This window comes from Aspergillus flavus, chromosome 3, assembly GCF_009017415.1.
Source record: "Aspergillus flavus chromosome 3, complete sequence".
In the NCBI taxonomy this organism is placed as follows: domain Eukaryota; kingdom Fungi; phylum Ascomycota; class Eurotiomycetes; order Eurotiales; family Aspergillaceae; genus Aspergillus; species Aspergillus flavus.
The window spans coordinates 4,712,598-4,730,522 of NC_092407.1; the positions used below are offsets into that span (position 1 = coordinate 4,712,598).

The following is a 17,925-nucleotide window of genomic DNA, read 5'->3' on the forward strand; positions in this document are numbered from 1 at the left end:
GCTCGGAAGATCCTTGTTCTATTTTAATAATGTTCGCTATTATCTAGTTTTGGAGTGAAAAATCGAACTCAAAATTGATATTATCTTATTTTTTTTTCTCAGAGTACCGCGAAATTAACTTCCAGAGTTCTCAATGCTGTTAATATAGCAGTAATATATCACAATTCTGAGTAGCTACATTGATTCGCTCGGTTAGATTTGATTTCATATGCTTTATTGATTTATTCATTCATCTTGTTAACTTATTACATTTATCTCGCTTTATTTTGTACTGCTCAACCTACCACTTTCCAGGTCGAAGGACTAAAATGCTTGGATCTCCTAAAATACCAAGCAAGTTCATAAGCGCCGACAGGGTGAAATCACGTCGGCGGCTAAAGGGACGCCGTTGTCAGGCGACTTTGCCGATCTGCACTCAATTGGGCCACAAGCCCGTGCTGACTGGATTGCCGAGGACTGGACAGGAACTCACGGCACAGCCCGTGCGGAGGTTTCCAGGCCCACTTGAGGCAAAGGATAGCCAGGATGAACTACCGAGTATGGCCGGAGATCACAGCACGGCCCCCTGAGGGGAGTATCAGGAACACAAAGAAAAGGTATACAAGGGTGCAGAGCCAAGGCTGCCTAAATACCCTGCCCAGCAATCCTCGGGGCTGATTTAAGATTCTCATAATCCAAATGGATCACCCGCCATATTTCTCATCAATTTTTCTCCATCTCCTAGATCGCGACACTTCCTCCTCAACCTATCTGTTCCACAAACAAGGACTACTGAGCAGTCATGAGCTGGACAAAAGTATCAGAACGCCGCTGGGAGCGCCCTGTCACCGGAATGGAGGGATATTTTGTCTATACGGGATCGGTGTCAGCCGCTCACTGCGATGGCCGCCACCAGTACACCATCTTCTCCAAGCTGAAGATCGATCTCGGTATCAGTCCGGCGGACGTTGAATCCGCACTGAAGCGCGCCTGGAAGCGGCTACGGTCTGAGCAGCCCCAGATCGCCACCACAGTTGATGGGACGACGATGGTGTATGAGGTTCCTGATGAGGCAGCTTTGCAGGAGTGGCTGGCCTCAACCTTTGTTGTCTCATCTGCTGCAGATGCGGAGGATTTATACCGCAATGCTGAGCCTATCAAGCAGGTTACACTGTATTATATTCCGAAGTCATCGGAGCTTGTACTGCGTGCTCAGCATTACACAATTGACGGCACCGGTACACTACTCCTCTGGGATCGCTATTTGACAGCCTTGGCAACCCCAGCCGAGGAGGTCACATTTGGTGACGAGCATACCCGACTGGCCCCCTCCATTGAGGATGTGCTCAAGGTCTCCGAGCCGACGGCGGAAGAAACCGAGAAGGCCACGGCTCTCCTCATGAGCTATGCGACCAAAGCTCCGGGTGTTGGCCCCATTTCCAAAGTTGGCACCGTGCCTGCTGGCCGGTCCCAAAATGCAGAAGTGACTTTCCCGACGCGGACAACGGAAGCAATTATCAAGGTATGCAAGGAGAAGGGCATCAGCGTTACCTCGGCCGTACATGCAGCCTACATCCAGGCGATTATCAAACACGCTAATCCAAACGGCACATTGTCCCGCTATGTCAGCTTAGGGCTGTTCAACCTGCGGCCCTACCTGCCGAAACCATACAGCACAAGCGAGTACGCGGCTTCGGTCTACTACACACCTCTTCCTTTGGACTTTGACCTCCCTGCCCCATTCTGGGAGACAGCCCATTTACTGGATAAGTACTACCGGACCACGGTGAAGGATGATCCTGAGATCCTGCCCCTGCACACACACATGACACGCATCCTCTGCCAAGCTTCCCAGATGCCTGAGTACCAGGGGCTCATTCCCGGCGATGCACAGGTCAGCAGCCTGGGCATCGTCGAGCGGTATGTGCAACACAGGTATGGCAACACTGTCAAGGTTCTGGACGTGAAAATGGGTGTCGACGTTGTTCTCGGTATGTCCATGTTTTTCATTTACACGTTCTACGACCAGCTGCGGCTTGTGTACAGCTTCAACGATGGGTATGAGGAACCGGCACATATCAGCATGTACCTGGAGGAGGTTCAGAAAATTTTAATCGAGGAACTGTTGGCGTGATACGGGTACTAGCTAGGATCCCACCTGAAGTAAGTACATGACATGGCGCCATAGCATACCTACAGCAAACAATCATAAATCAATAAAATGGGTATCCTTTTTTCTTTTCCTTTTCTAAAAAAAAAAAAAAAAAAGAAAAAGAAAAGAAAAGAAAAGAAAAAAGTCTTGACGGCTTTAACCGCCCATGTACATCACTTTATTTCCACTTCGTTCTGGGAATGATACGGGCTTATGGGTGTCAGACTGCTCATTACTTGAATTTGCCCTATAACCTGCGCCAAAAGCCTGCATTACGTAGTTATGCGACCTCTATAGGGTGAGCTAAGCATTTACGTACCTTATCTTGGTTGAAGCTGATGATCTCCCAAATCCTTACTGCGCTATTATTAGCTAAATATATCTTTGTACTGAGATGGCACAAGCCATCCAGATTCCTCATAATTGTCACTCACGCGATGGTAATCGCGTGCATTATGCAAGGGATTGCATAATATCATTTGATTTGTCACTTCTAAATGTAGCGCCTATAGTGCTATTGGTATAGTTTATCTATTCTGCGCGAAGCACGACTGGGCTGTGTAGTGCGGGCATGCGGAGTTCTGCAAGGGAGAGTAGAGTGCCTTAGTATTATGGCCCCCACGTGCACGGGTCGGGGTGGGGGCTGAACGCTCCAGACTGTCGATCATTCGGCGCATGTAAGCGCCCATATCTGCCTCACCGTCTCTCAAATTCTCAGCTTCTGATCTAGAGCGCTGTGTTTCGTCCCATTGGGTATTTGCCAAGTTGTGGGCGCCGGTCCACTTTGAAAATGGGACTCGGCATACATCTGTATAATATGGCTATGCGCGCACTCGCGGAAAGGGATAAGAAGGCCATGTCTATCGCCCTTGCACATAATATAGGAAGCATTTTATTCAGGACCATATACTACAGTTGACGATGCAGTTACCCATCGATGAAGCAACGCCATTAGAGAACGGCCATACTGAGACGGCCGCGTCAAATAATAAATCCATTGCTATTGTTGGCATTGGTAAGTGTTATGATATCACTATCAACATGGCCGAACCATTGACGAATATACCCCAGGCTGCCGATTCCCTGGCGACATTTCTAGTCCGTCCGAGTTATGGGATTTTCTAGCGGAAGAGCGTTCAGCAGCTGGCAAAGTACCCAAGTCACGGTTTAACGCTGACAGCTTTCACGGGAGCAAGGATGAGCCGTCCACCACAGTAGCATTGGGTGGGTGCTTCCTGCAGGAAGACATTCGAAACTTTGACAACCAGTTCTTTGGCATCCACAACCGGGAAGCTGCGGATATGGATCCACAGCAGCGGAAGCTGCTTGAAGTTGTCTTTGAGAGCTTCGAAAGCGCTGGAGTTACTCTGGACGATGTGTCGGGTGCGAATGTGGGGTGTTATGGTGCGCAGGCAGCCGGTTGGATTTCTGTTAATTGTTTCGCACACTGACAAGACTTCAGTCGCTTCATTCACGCCGGATTTTATCGCCATGCAGACCAAAGATGTGGAGAACATGACCAGATTCACTCACCTGGGTATGGGAGCAACACTCCTCGGAAACAGAATTAGCCATGTGTTTAACATGAAAGGGCCGAGTTGCGTGGTAGACACGGCATGCTCTTCGTCCTTCTACGCATTACATATGGCCTGTTCTGCTTTGGAAAACGGCGAGTGTGATGCCGCCGTGGTGGCTGGTGTCAATCTTATTCAGACTCCAGAGGTGCACGTTGGGACCTCACTGGGTGGTGTTCTTTCACCGGCTTCAAAGTGTCAAACGTTTGATTCTTCCGCTGATGGGTAAGTCAACGCTCCTTCGCCCTGCTCTGTCTGATACCACCAAACGGGCAAGCCTGGTTGACTGACCATACGGGGGCCAGGTACGCTCGAGCCGATGGCGTCGGTGCGCTCTATATCAAGCGACTGGACGATGCCATCCGTGATAAGGATGCGATTCGTTCCATCATCCGCTCAACCGCAGTGAACAGCAACGGCCGAACACCGGGCATCTCACAGCCTAGTGTTGATGGACAGGAGGCGGTTATCCGCAAGGCCTATGCTCGTGCCGGACTGAATCCAAGAGAAACTGCCTACGTCGAGGTCCATGGTACTGGCACAAGTGTCGGAGACCCGATTGAAGTTGAAGGACTTTCTCGTGTATTCCGCAAAGATCAGCGCCATCGGCCGATGCTGATCGGTGGTGTCAAGCCGAACCTGGGACACGGCGAGGCTTCGAGTGGTTTGCTCAGCATCATGAAAGCTAGTCTCTCGCTCGAGAGGCGGCAGATTCCTGCTACCATCAGCGTAAAGCAGATTAATCCCAAGATTAAAACAGAAGAATGGGGAGTAGAGATTGTCACTCGCATGACGGACTTCCCATCCGAATGCAGCCCACGCCGTATCAGTATCAATTCGTTCGGCTTTGGCGGCGCCAACGCTCACGGGATTCTGGAAGAGCCCGGTCGTCAGACCAACAAAGTGTCTTGTAGACAGGCTATGCCAAGGAGGGGTGATTTAACAGGCACTATGAATGGCCAGTCTGACAGCCGTATCAGCAATGGCATAAACGGGTTCAACGGACACAATGTGTCCTCTTCGATGCCATATTTGCTCCCATTATCTGCAAACAAGCTATCATCTCTGCAGGGGCGAGTTGAGAGACTGTCTAAAGTGGACTTCTCAGCCGTTTCCATTGCCGATCTTGCCTACACTCTCGGCCAACGGCGGTCGCATCTCGGTCTGCGTGGTTATGTTATTGCCCGACAAGCAACCCTTGCTCAAGATTTCCACGTCGAAAATTTTACACTAGCCGATTCAGACAGAAACCTGACGGATAACAAGTTTGCGTTTGTTTTCACCGGGCAAGGTGCGCAGTGGAAGGGGATGGCCCGCGAGCTCTTACATTTCCCAATCTTCGCAGACACTATTCGGCAGCTCGATCATGAACTAAGCACCTTGGCTTATGCCCCTGAGTGGAAGATATGCGACGTTTTAATGGATGATTCGGAGGACTGTCCATTGAATCTGGCAGCCTTCGCACAACCCATCACCACTGCTGTGCAGATAGGTCTAGTCAACGTCTTGCGATCCTGGTCTATTCTTCCACAGGGCGTCATTGGACACTCATCGGGTGAGATTGCAGCAGGATATGCAGCAGGTCTTCTAACAGCTCGCGAGGCTATTATCATAGCGTATTACAGAGGCTACTCCGTGACAAGCTCAGCGCCTGAAGGTGCAATGGCTGCTGTGGGGCTGCACTGTGATGATGCGCATGAGTGGATCACTAGGTTTGACTTCAATGCGAATCTAAAGGTGGCATGCATCAATTCGCCACAGAGTGTGACAATAAGTGGGGACAGCGAATGCATTGATACTATCTTAGCATCCTTACGGGCTGAAGGTGTGTTTGCTCGTAAGCTGAAGACCGACGGCAAGGCTTATCACTCCCATCACATGGCTGTCATTGGCACCATGTATGAGAAGTTACTGAAGAAGGCTTTGAGCTTTGAGAAGCAAGCTTCCCTTGATCTCGAACAGCAGGACATCCACATGTACTCCACTGTTGTGTGCGAGGAAGTTCAAAGCAAGGCTGTCCGCACAGCAGCGTACTGGCGGGCAAACCTGGAGTCTCCTGTCCGGTTCAGCGAAGGCCTTACATTCCTGTCTGAGATGATGGGCCAGTGTACGTTCGTTGAGCTCGGACCACATGCGGCCCTAAAATTGCCCATCATGCAGACCCTTGGAAAGTCTACTTCCTACCTTGCCACCCTCAACCGAGGACAGGATTCTTCAGTATCGCTACTTAACGTAGTTGGCCAGCTCTTTGTCCAGGGGTTCAAAGTGGACTTCTCAAAGTTTAATCACACATGCACCCATGACACACCTAGATTCATTTATGACTTACCGACGTATCCATGGCACTATGAGAAACCACCGTGGAATGAATCACGGATTAGCCGCGAATGGCGCAATACCACACACCCCAGGCACGAACTCTTAGGAAGAGAGGTGCCTGGCGGAAACAAGACCACGTTTGGATGGCGGAACCTCCTGCAAGTGGAAAATGTTCCATGGCTACGTGACCATAAGCTTGGCGACACAGTTGTCTTTCCAGCCACCGGATACCTATCCATGGCTGTGGAGGCATTGATGCAAAAGGCTTTGCCTGTTGGGGCGGATGGTGCGGGAAAGTCCGTAGCTCTTCGGCATGTCGACTTGTTAAAGGCTCTTCCATTGCCGGAGCAGGGATCAGTCGAGCTCTATACGGAGCTTCGTCCACTCGCAATCTCAAATATCAGAGACTCGAAGTTCTGGTGGGAATTCCAGATATCCTCCATCTCTGACGACGGCCCCACTGTTCGGGCCAAAGGCTCGATAAGGCTGGAACCAATAGCTGCGTGCGGTACACAGCTCCCATCCAGAGAATGTCGCCTGGCTCCCCAATCCAGGAAGCTGTGGTATGAGAGTATCGCTGATAGTGGTCTTGCATTTGGACCAACCTTCCAACACATGCACGACATCCACACACCTGATCCCAAAGGCGTATTGTATGCAGAGGCCCGGACACGGACCCTTGCCCCGGCTATTGAGGGAGCACAGGCCCGCCCCCGGTACCTCATACATCCTGTATTGTTGGACAACCTCTTCCAGGTCGCCCTTATTGCATGCACTGGCGGCTTTATCCACTCGATGGTTGGTAAAGTACCCACCAGGCTTGGAAGTGTAAGGATCAGCTTGCCATCTAGCCCTACTGATGAAGGGGCAATTCGCTCTACCTCCAAGGTGACTGGCCAATCTACCAATAAAATCGACAGCGCCTTGTTCGATGGTCAACAGAAGCTGGTGGCGCATTTCAAAGATGTAGACGTCACCGCGTATATAGGAACCGAAAGGATGGAGGTGCGACATCCCATAACGCGAGTGACTTGGAAGCCCGACATTGCTCAAGTACACGATAGTGCCACTTTCTCATCAGCACTTGACCATGTTCTGTGTCAGTCTGATTTGGGGTCTTTCGGGTCCAAGGCCAACATGCTGGCAGCCCTTGACTTGATCGTGCATAAGAACCCAGACGCGCATATCCTATGCCTCTCGACCGACTTATCCCTCATTACGCTGTCATTTTTGGAGGTCCTTGACGCATCAAGTATCTACAGACGTTTCAATTCATTCTCCATTGGGCGCTTATCCTCGGATGGGGGACTTGAAGTTGCTGAGGTCCGCAACTTCATCATGCCCTTAGGGCTTCGATCATTGCAGTATCGGATGGCATCATCAGGTGACCACTTCGGTTTGGTAATTCTAGGGGCCGATATCGCCGTGGTGGATAGGCTAGGCTCCCACACTGATGGCGAGACTATCTTCCTTGCACCTGATGTCGACAGCACCCGGAAGCATGATACATTTTCAGTCCTAAGCTCACGATCGGAAACAGCAAAGAATGTGCATATTCTTCGCCCAGCACCGACAACGAACGGCTCCTCTACTCCAGATTTCGACAACGTTGTGTTCATCTGCCGAACACCGAAACATCCGGCCGATGACCACCTGGCTGGTCATTTGAGTGATGATCTAGGCGTGCCTATTAAGCCAGTCGCTTTAACAGACCTAGCAGACTCGCCAATTCCTCCCAATTCATTGGTAATCTCTACAGCTGAGCTGGAAAGGTCCGTCCTTGCTGGGGCAGTCCCACAGGGGGAGTTTGATGGTTTCAAACAGATGATTGAACACGCAGCATGGATTGTCTGGATTACGGGGTCTGGAGTACATGAGGAATTTAATCCAACACTTTCCCTGTTCGCGGGCTTTGCTCGAGCTGTGGTGATTGAACAACCCTCGACTAAGATCTTCTCACTCGAGTTGGATCCAACAACAGATGCCGCAGGGATTTCACGGCACGTAACAAAGATAGTTCAAAATGGGAAGAATGCGATCAATGATTGCGAGTATATTGACAATGGTTCTCATCTCCTGATCAGTCGCATAGTTCCCGACGAGCGCATGAACAGAGAATTCCGTACACGACAAAACGGGCTCGCATCTCCTATGTCACTCGGAAGTGTTGGAAATGCTGCTTTGTCTGTGCGAAAACCTGGCCAGCTGAGCACGACACAGTTTGTTAAACGGCCTTACCCAAGCCTTTCGACTTTGGCCGCTGATGAGGTGGTCGTTAAGGTCTCTTGTGTTGGTCTTAATGCCAAAGATGTTAACGCACTCTCAGGTCATGTCCAGACTACAGATGCACGGTGTAGCTTGGAATGCACAGGTCACATTGTTGCTATGGGCTCTGACGTGCGCGACCTTAATATCGGGGACAAAGTGGCTGTCATGTATCCTGGTTACTTCGGCACATACGAGACCGTTCCAGCCTGGAGCTGTGTTCAGCTTCGCGATGACGAGGATCTGCGCACCATGGCATCTGTCATGATGGTCTTCTCGACGGCCATGCATGCCCTTTACCACCGAGCCAATCTCCAACCCGGGGAAACGATCCTCATCCACTCCGCCGCAGGAGGTGTTGGTATTGCCACAATACAACTAGCCAAACTGATAGGCGCTGAGATCTTCGCGACCGTCGGGACGGAGGAGAAAAAAAAATATTTAATCGAGCACTTCGGACTCACCCCCGACCATATATTCAACTCCCGCGACTCGAGCTTTGCGTCGAGCATCAAGTCCATCACAAATGGACGCGGAGTCGACGTCATCCTAAACTCGCTACTGGGCGAACTCCTGCACGAAAGCTGGGATTGTCTGGCAGATTTCGGCCGCTTTGTTGAAATCGGTAAACGGGACCTTCTTGACCAGGGCCGTCTCAATATGGAAATGTTCTCCCGCGGAACAACCTTCACGGCCTTTGATATGAGCATGCTAGCCGAATCGACATCTCCAGCACAGCACCGGGTTTATAAGGGTCTAGTGACTCGCGTCATCTCGCTCTTGCGAAGTGGGGATATCCATCCTATTGAGCCACTATCCGTATTCAACGTTTCAGACATAGTACAGGCTTTTAACCACTTCAACAACGCAAAGCGCATGGGTAAGATTGTTATATCCTTCGAGGACCAGACCCAGATGATACCAGTCGTGCATGAGAAGTTCTCAACGCAGCTAGATCCCCATAAGAGCTACCTGCTCGTTGGATGCCTCGGCGGTCTAGGCCGCAGCGTATCAAAATGGATGATGAGCAGAGGCGCACGCAAATTCATCTTCCTCGGGCGCTCAGGAATCCAGAAACCAGCCGCCAAGCGTCTGATTGAAGAACTAGAGGAACGCGGCGCACAATGCACCGTCATCAAAGGTGACATCACAAACTACACAGACGTCCACGAAGCGGTCGCAGCCACACCAACACCCCTCGGAGGTGTCATCCAAGCAGCGATGGGGCTCAACGAAGCCATCTTCAAACACATGCCACGGGAATACTGGCTCAACGGCACCGAAGCCAAAGTCCAAGGAACATGGAATCTCCACAACGCTCTCTCCGCCCTAGACAAAGAGAAGGAACTCGACTTCTTCGTTTTAACCAGCTCCATATCCGGGAAACTAGGCACAGCGACCGAAAGCAACTACTGCGCGGCCAACAACTTCCTGGACGCATTTGCGCGGTACCGGCGTGGACTAGGCTTGAAAGCCGTCTCCCTTGGTTTAGGAATGGTCTCCGAGGTCGGGTATTTGCACGAGCATCCGGAGATCGAGGACTTGCTTCTCCGTAAGGGTATCCGGCCTCTCACAGAAGACGAACTAGTTCAGATCTTTGACTTTGGGCTCACTCATCCTCCTACTTCGCTTCATCCCAATGATCTCATGCCTCAGTCACATATTCTGACGGGGCTGGAGGATACGGGTCTACAGGGTCACCGCAAGCAGGGCTATGAGGGGTACTGGCAGTTTCTGAGCGATGCGCGGTTCGATGTGTTGACGTGTGCGCTCAGGCGTAATGCGGGGAAGTCTGCTCAGGGAAATAGCACGCAAGCGTCGGTTATCCAGGAGGCGATTACCTCGAATGACAGAGAGCAACTCATGGATGCGGTGAAGGTTGTTCTGGTGAAGAAACTTTCTAATATCATCCTGACACCGGTGGATAAGATTGATGTCAAGCAGCCTTTACTGGATTTTGGGATGGATAGTATGTTGGCGGCAGAGCTCCGCCAGTATATCTTTGGTGCCATGGGGGTAGATGTGCCATTCTTGGATCTGATGGATAAGAAAACGAGTATATGCGGACTGGCAACCGTGGTCGCAGACAAATTGACGATTACTAGCAGTGACTAGATGGATAGGTGCAAGCAGTGAATAAACAGAATTGTCAACTGATAACATTTCATATTCTAGTAGGTTAAAGTATCCCACTCATTATTGCTGTCCATGCCGACGCATCGGTATGACGATTCATGGAATACTAATTTGATGCTTAGGTGTGGAACGGATGGCGTTATGTGGACAACTGGCCACTCTGGGATCAAGTTGTTTCAGGAGAAATCAGCATCAAGTTCAAATCCCGTTGGAACTATAGCAATATGATGTCCGTCCACCTGAAATGGAAAAGGCAGAGAATCAAAGCGGGAAGAGAGGTTCAATTTATACCGCTTTGGCCTGCAGATCCCGCACGTCCTTCGCCTATGAGTGGCTTTATTGGATACGGAATCGACAACGCGCTGTTCAAAGCCTTCGTATTTAGATTGGGGGCTGATTTCCACTAGATCGTACACGAGGTTGATGTGGGGCTTTGCCCACTTGGCCGACGACGTGCTGGTGGTGGGTATATCACTACTTGTCTAACCAGGTCAGATCAACTTTTTCTTTACTACACTGCGCTGCAATATTTATACTGGACGATTCTGTATCAAGATACAGGGAGTAGCGCGCAAGACTAGCAGTGGGTTATCTTCGTGACTGTCCCCCTTGTATATGTAAAAGCTAATACAAGGGATATTCAAGACCAGTATTATAGTACAGCTGTCGCCGTATATATAGAAATGGATATATACCCAGTCCATGGTTAATGCATTCCAATATAAGTGGTGTCAACGATATCCGAAAGCTGCTTCTGGGCCGGGGGCTGGTTTACAATTCCGAATCCAAACCCAACCCTAAGGAAGTATGAAGTGGACATGGCCGTGGTAGTGGCCTGAAAGTCTTATGGCATGTATGCACTTGTTCAATTCTGAGGCCTAGATCTATTTCACATAGTAATAACAGTAGCGATATCCAAAAAGCCCAAATTACCCCAACGGCACATTGGAGCACGATAACATAGATAACAGCAAACTAGATTGTCTATTAAAAAAGTTAAAGTTATAGTAGTCTAAACTTTTATTCCACTCCCTATTAATAATGGTTCAACGGATATTATCTTTGAATTAGGGCTTGGTACCGGATATTAGAATGGGCTGTATTAGGACCTGACCCCCCTTGCTTTACTTTTAATACAATTAAAATGCCGGAGAACAAACCCCACAGTTCAATCCCTGTATGTGATTAATTCTTTACCCCTTGAAAACAAATTATAGGTTGTATTTAATAATTTAAGGACAAAGGGTCCTTAGCACATAACATAGAATGGCTAAGTATTAGGCCTGATATCTTGCCAATGTCCCTTTAACAAGACTTCATATAGATTTGTTTATATATCAGGCTACCTCGATATCCCATAATGATTACTATTCTATATCAGGTGATTTTATGCTTCCTAGTGACTTCTGAGTCCTTGATAAAGCTCACCTCTGCATCTGATATATCAGAAGGTCTGCTCTACCTCCTAAATACATTTATTAAAAGGCTAAGTGTGAAGCAGAAACATTCCAAGACTTACAACGCGCAGCAAAGCTCTCATCAGCAGCCTATGCAAACTGTGATACGAATGCCTACGATATTACGATCACAAAGCATATCAATGACATCGCGACAGGGACTCAGGTACTCAAGTATAATAGGTGCAAAATGCATCTTCATTTGCAACGGACTATCCTTACATGACTCTGTAGGGCTACATTGGGTATTCGACAAGCAGGAAAACCATCTCGCTCGTTTTCCGAGGCTCCACGACCGGTAAGTATCACTTTCTGTTCACAGCTTTCTTGGCTGCCATTGCTCACTTTCTCAGTTATTGACTTTGTCAATGACCTCGATTCAACAACCGTGTCGCCTACAATTCCAGATACACATTTCCCGACCGGTGCGAAAATCATGCAAGGAATTCACCGTCCATGGCTAGCAGTGCACAATGATGTTATTTCTGAAATTCGTAATCTGCTAGGGCAGTATCCAGAATATTCACTGGAGCCAATGGGTCACTCACTTGGTGGCTCATTAACATATCTGGCCTATATTGTTCTCAAGCAGAGCTTTCCCCATAGCAACATCACGGGCTATGCCTTGGCGGCCTTTCCAATCGGCAACCAGGAATTTGCTGATCTCGGAACTATGCAGGGGGGAAATATGTTCCGAGGAAATAGCAAGGGCGATGGGACACCTGTGCGTTATTATTATTTTCCTTTCCCCTCTTTGATCGGCTTCCGTGAAGGTTGAAGATATACTGATAATATCTGCAGAATGAATACGTTAACCAACCATGGAATTTCAAGCACTATGGCGTGGTAAGACCTGTCTTTTCATAGCATACATTATCCTACTTACATCACCTAGGAATATTATAGCGATGGTTCAAGAGAAGGAACTATTCAATGCCAGGGAAATGAGGATCAAGCGTGCTCAGCAGGGAATGGACTTAATTTCCCGACTGTGGCTCACTTTCACCTCTTTGGTGTTGATTTTGGTCTACTTGGCTCGAAGTCCAAATGTAATTAAATTAAACTTTGCCCTATCATTCAGAGATTGGAAAGAGCATGGAGTTTGAGGATCTGCAGCCTTGTACGGAGTACTCACTAATGCCTCCAGTAGCGTTGAATAATTAAGGATAAAAGGAAGAGCACTCCTCTTGTTGGGGAACGCCATGCCTCTCTCCAGTATCCCTTGCGGCCTTGGGTAGTCCGATCCAGCCAAGATCATTTTTAACAGCCAATCTCTTAGTATTACCAGTGCGGCGTGTGCCCAGTCGTCTCAGATATGTTTTGTCATCAAGAACAAATAGTTTTAAAGGACTCCACACTCATACCTATTAACATTCAGGATGAAGAGAGTCGCACATGTGCTGCGGGATGGGTTATCTTCGTGACCCTCTCTTGCCCCTTGCATAACTACATACCCAGGCAAGTGATACAGGTGTCGGGGTATGTACCCAAGATCGGATATGACTTCTACGTTTCTTAACCGTATTGAAATTTATGCCTCATACACTACAATATGGGTGGTGGCATACGGAGATAAGTCCTAGAGTGGTTTTAGCGCCCGTAACGGATTTATCATTTTGAACCCGAATCTAAGCCGATATAAGGTGGACGAGGCTCAAAGTCTTGTGATTTACATACTGTTGATTCATTGAAGGATAGTACCTCTGCTCATACGAGGGTGGGACGTGAATTAACTATCTTATGTGGAAACGCCGCATGCTGCCTAGAATGGTGTTGACGTTTTACCATCATGCCGAATTACATTCTATGACATGCTATTGTCGGAGATATTGATGTCCGGCAGTCTAGTTGCGCTGAATCGTATCGGTTTCTAGTGATATTGTCATGAATCGCTTCACATTCTCTATCGTCATCTTGTTTCTAAAACAGCATTTAAAATAGAAACGATATACTATCTAGATAATACCTATAAAAAAAGACGAGATATAATGCCAGGAGATAGATCTCTACTATAAGATAGTAATATCATAAAAAACAATATACTTAATTGATAATCCATAATAGAATAGATCTTAATTTAGACAGTTTAGTACTAATTTCCGTCTAGCGGCCCCAAGTGGCCCGGAAGGAGGATTCTTCCGGCCGCTAAGCGGGTCCCCTTTACGTAGAAAGCTAGCCTTAGATAGCATAGTAAGAAATTCAAGCATTTATGACAAATGAGCTATCTTTCGGACTTTTTCAGCACCGATTGTTGATATACACATGAACCAAGCCACGATAAATAAGCTCCGACGCACCAGCGAATCCCGGCTTCCCCCGACAGCTTTGGACGTATTGATCAATTGGAAAACTAACCAAGGGAGGTTAGACTGATGTAGTCTACGCGCTATTCGTGGCTGTGGTTTCGATTTGTGGGGTCTATACCCCGTAGAAATAATCCATTGGAGCCCGGACTCGGGACTCTTATCCAATAGAAGTGATATAGACGGAATACCCGAGTTAAAAAGAAAAGAAAATAAAAAACAAGCCTCGCCTGACGGGGCAAGGCAGATATGGGGGCGAAAATGTGGCCCAATGACGAACAGGAACTGACGATGAATGTCAATCATGTCCAAATCAATCAGATTTATGCAGAGTGTGTGATGTCGACATATCCCAGCTGACGTTTCTTCACAGTGTCTTCCTCTAAATATTTAAAGGTTGTTGCTCCCCTGCTGGGGAGTGATGGAATACTCAGCATCCGCTACTTTTCAACAATCTACCTTGAACCTTCTCGATCCCTGCTAGCAATCATGAATGCAGAATACTATGGAACTCCCTCTCAAAATGGATATGGCAACTCTGGGCCTCCGCCTCCCCAGGGCCCTCTCCAAGGGTATCAGCAATCATATCCGCAACAGTACCCAGAGCCTCAAAATCAATACCCTCCGTCGCAATACCCCCAGTCTTACAATGAGCAGCTGCAACAGACCGCTCCTGGTGAGGCCCAAGGTGATGAGCGTGGTCTTGCCGGTGCCCTTGCCGGAGGTGCTATCGGTGGTTTCGCCGGCCACAAGGCCAACCACGGCTTCCTCGGAGCCATCGGAGGTGCGATTGCCGGTTCGATTGCTCAAGATGCCTACAAGAAGCACCAACATGAGGGTCAGCAGAACATTCCTCCCCAGGGCGGTTTCAACCCGCAGCAATTCCCTCAGCAGCCATATCCGCAGACGGGTCCATATCAACAATATCCCCCGCAAGGTCCATATCCGCCGAGTCAATTCTATCCACTGAATCAGCTGCATCACAATAAGAAGTCTGTGATGAAAAGACAGGAGGAGGTTGAAGAGCTGCAGGACAAGATCAACCGCGTTGCCCAGCATATGCAGCAGGGTCCCTCTCATCATAAGATGAAGGATCTGCGGAAAGATATGGAAGATTTGCAGAAGGATCTGAGAAAGGCCCAAGACGACTACCAGAAAGAGTTGAACAAAGCCCTAGACGATGATGCTAAGAAAAGACGACACTAAGCTTCAGAAAAAGCAGAAAACAGGAGGAAATATGGCAGCTAAGCAAGTGAATAGGCAAAGGCGGTGATTCATTGCTTGTGAGGATCAGGGCTTTGGTGTTGATGATTTGCACGATGATTCGGCCCGGCTCATGGGGCAAGTGGATGAACCCAGAAAGCCCAGGTAATGCAGAGAAACATCGGTGGAGATATATTGATAATTTAATACCTTTCTGGAACCGGGATTTACTGTATTACTTGGTAATACACTACATTAAAAAGCTAGTCTGCCTTTTTATAGTGTTACTTATATCCTTGTTGGGAATCGGTGCGTACAGGTAACCATATTACTACTATATTATATAGTATTTTGAATATATTTTTAAGTTTAATGGATATTTAGGTTGACTATTCAGATATTATAGTTACTGGGAACCACTAAACTTCTCCGTATGGTGGAACTACAATATAAATTCTCAGGAAACACATACGCAGTACTACAGATGGATGAGAGCTAGTCCGGTTACGGATGCTAAGTATATAATAACGGGAGATAAATTATCAAGAGGAAGTTTTGATTCCAGGTGTACCAGAATTCGACGTCACCTTGAGTCTGACCTGATCCGAGTTAGGGAATATCATAAAGGTTTTCTTCGGCAAAATATCTCCATGTCACTGACCATTATACTACAATTCCTTGCACAGAGCCATCTTCAACTTTTCCCATGCGACAGTAGAGTCATCGGGGCAGTATAGGCAGCCATCGCTTAGTGAGTACGTCCGCTGTCGTATCCTCATGATACGACGGAACTCCCTGACCCTTAATGTCACCTTGGAGATAATAAGCCTCATGTCCATGCTGACCCTAGCCAATTGGCACTCGTCTCCCTCCACCAGTATACGACGCAGTCAAGCAGTTTAGGCAGAATAGGCCTCATGGTTACAGCGAAGTAGAAGCAGGATAAGCTTTGTACGACATTGAGTAGGTAGTCAGGTGATGGATATACATATACTTTTTGACATTAAACCTCGTGCACATCTGTAGTAGCAAATGGAATTGGCAAGATCACCTAACACTCTTGCGCCTTGTCGCTTTCGGTGGTAAAAATATCCCTAACACCGACATCACTTCGCTCAGCACATCGGAGATAAGTAGCATAGGCGGGCTTATGGATATTATCCCTCATTGGAAGGTCAGGTGGTGCATCGATAATGATGCCATAACGTTTATTTCACTATGGCATGCAAGAAGGGGATATATGACCCCAATGGGAATATAAATACCATGACAGTCGCGCACATATCCTACAAAAGAAACAGCATCGACAGTCGATTGCAATTCGAGCAAAGTTCGTTTCATCTTTATACACTCATCCGTTTTATTCAGGCCAAAGTCTATTATCAGATTCCCTGTCAACGTTTACAAACCCCCATTTAACTTCCTCAAAATGATCATCACCCGTCCCAGAGAAGGAGATGTTGTAGATGTCACAAAGGACTGGACAGTGTGCTGGAAGGAGTTTACTGAGTAGGCCAAATAGTTCAACACTTTACTGAACTCAATCACTCAACTACTACTGAACGTGCAGCTAATTGTATGCCAGGGCATCGTCCTTTGACATTCGCCTCACGCACTTGACATCCCCACCAGCAGAGAACGTATTCATCCAGACCGTTACAGATGCACCTGAAGAAGGATGCATCACCATTCCCGGACGCCACATTGATAGTATCGCGGGCGGGTATGTTCATTCTACTCTCTTCTAATTACTACCAAGAAGCTGACAAAACATATAATATAGTCCCGGATACCGAGTCTGGGCCACTCGCGTTGGGACAAGCGAGCCACCTTTCGCAGAGTCTCAGACCTTCACCGTTGAGAACTGATTGGTAACAACGATGCAGTCCGGCTATGGCTTGGGAAAGTAGTGGTATTCTTCGCTCTTGTCTGTTTTTGCTAAGCTTTCTTATTTGACTACGAGACCTGGGCTGTGTGTGTCCGCTGATTGCCAATCTTTCAACAAGATGGTGCGGGCTAGGAAACAAGATGTGAAGGGGATTATTAGGGTATCCTTGTCTCTCCATTCTTGTATTCTATCTGTCTGTCCCTCCTGTTTTGCGTCTTTCTGCGCAAAGTATCACGTTTTAGTTCGTATCTTCTTGCTAAGCAATATAGTCCCACGTTGCTGCATAAATAAGTATACAGTTGCAGGCTGTACTAAATGGCGTCTCTCTAAGATATTTTCACCTTTATCATCAAACAGCACTATATCAGAAAGGTAGAATGGTTCAACCACACCAAGTGGCAAACGTCTAGATGGAAAAACCTAACCAGGCACCAGAAAGAATGTACAGCAAATTGGAGACGGTCGAAAACACCACCAATGTATTCATTGAAGATTAAGGAGGTACAAGGAAGGCGTGGAATGATACCAAATCAGGCATAAGCATCCTCACAGTGGCGGCAGGGTAGTCGCTTAGCACTTCCTAAAGAAAGAGCAAGATATACACAGTATGCGTGGAAGTATCAGGGATTGGCCTAACCAACAAGCCTCA

General features: G+C 48.0%; 5 protein-coding genes across 5 annotated transcripts; all 5 read left to right on the forward strand.

The window, feature by feature from the left end:
* The first annotated feature begins 1 nt into the window (after position 1).
* Positions 2-11,596, forward strand: F9C07_2282686 (polyketide synthase). Its single transcript, XM_041291461.2, has 5 exons — positions 2-3,146; positions 3,203-3,535; positions 3,594-3,930; positions 4,011-10,463; positions 10,548-11,596. Exons 1-4 carry the CDS (start codon positions 3,053-3,055, stop codon positions 10,402-10,404), a joined length of 7,158 nt encoding a protein of 2,385 aa, XP_041145337.1. The 5' UTR covers positions 2-3,052; the 3' UTR covers positions 10,405-10,463; positions 10,548-11,596.
* On the forward strand, positions 782-2,113 carry F9C07_7663 (uncharacterized protein; the record flags this gene model as incomplete). The annotated part of the gene is made up of 1 exon (XM_041285582.1): positions 782-2,113. One exon carries the CDS (start codon positions 782-784, stop codon positions 2,111-2,113), a length of 1,332 nt encoding a protein of 443 aa, XP_041145336.1.
* Positions 11,597-13,380, forward strand: F9C07_2154064 (extracellular triacylglycerol lipase). The gene is made up of 6 exons (XM_041291462.2): positions 11,597-11,876; positions 11,927-12,048; positions 12,117-12,180; positions 12,236-12,606; positions 12,684-12,728; positions 12,778-13,380. The coding sequence occupies exons 1-6, from the start codon at positions 11,786-11,788 to the stop codon at positions 12,937-12,939; spliced, it is 855 nt and encodes a 284-aa protein (XP_041145338.2). The 5' UTR covers positions 11,597-11,785; the 3' UTR covers positions 12,940-13,380.
* Positions 13,381-14,087: 707 nt separating this feature from the next.
* F9C07_2282689 (uncharacterized protein) lies at positions 14,088-15,762 on the forward strand. The gene has a single exon (XM_041285583.2). It carries the CDS (start codon positions 14,675-14,677, stop codon positions 15,389-15,391), a length of 717 nt encoding a protein of 238 aa, XP_041145339.1. The 5' UTR covers positions 14,088-14,674; the 3' UTR covers positions 15,392-15,762.
* Positions 15,763-16,598: 836 nt separating this feature from the next.
* F9C07_2282690 (uncharacterized protein) lies at positions 16,599-17,583 on the forward strand. Its single transcript, XM_041291463.2, has 3 exons — positions 16,599-16,897; positions 16,974-17,111; positions 17,172-17,583. The coding sequence occupies exons 1-3, from the start codon at positions 16,818-16,820 to the stop codon at positions 17,254-17,256; spliced, it is 303 nt and encodes a 100-aa protein (XP_041145340.1). The 5' UTR covers positions 16,599-16,817; the 3' UTR covers positions 17,257-17,583.
* The last annotated feature ends 342 nt before the right edge of the window (positions 17,584-17,925 follow it).

Coding starts and splice junctions, on each gene's coding strand:
- F9C07_2282689 (XM_041285583.2), top strand. CDS start 14,675: ATGAATGCAGAATACTATGGAACTCCCTCTCAAAATGGATATGGCAAC.
- F9C07_2282690 (XM_041291463.2), top strand. CDS start 16,818: ATGATCATCACCCGTCCCAGAGAAGGAGATGTTGTAGATGTCACAAAG. Junction 16,898..16,973: donor TGCTGGAAGGAGTTTACTGA/GTAGGCCAAATA, acceptor ATTGTATGCCAG/GGCATCGTCCTTTGACATTC. Junction 17,112..17,171: donor ATTGATAGTATCGCGGGCGG/GTATGTTCATTC, acceptor CATATAATATAG/TCCCGGATACCGAGTCTGGG.
- F9C07_2154064 (XM_041291462.2), top strand. CDS start 11,786: ATGATTACTATTCTATATCAGGTGATTTTATGCTTCCTAGTGACTTCT. Junction 12,181..12,235: donor TTTCCGAGGCTCCACGACCG/GTAAGTATCACT, acceptor TCACTTTCTCAG/TTATTGACTTTGTCAATGAC. Junction 12,607..12,683: donor GCAAGGGCGATGGGACACCT/GTGCGTTATTAT, acceptor TAATATCTGCAG/AATGAATACGTTAACCAACC.
- F9C07_2282686 (XM_041291461.2), top strand. CDS start 3,053: ATGCAGTTACCCATCGATGAAGCAACGCCATTAGAGAACGGCCATACT. Junction 3,536..3,593: donor TGCGAATGTGGGGTGTTATG/GTGCGCAGGCAG, acceptor ACAAGACTTCAG/TCGCTTCATTCACGCCGGAT. Junction 3,931..4,010: donor TTTGATTCTTCCGCTGATGG/GTAAGTCAACGC, acceptor TACGGGGGCCAG/GTACGCTCGAGCCGATGGCG.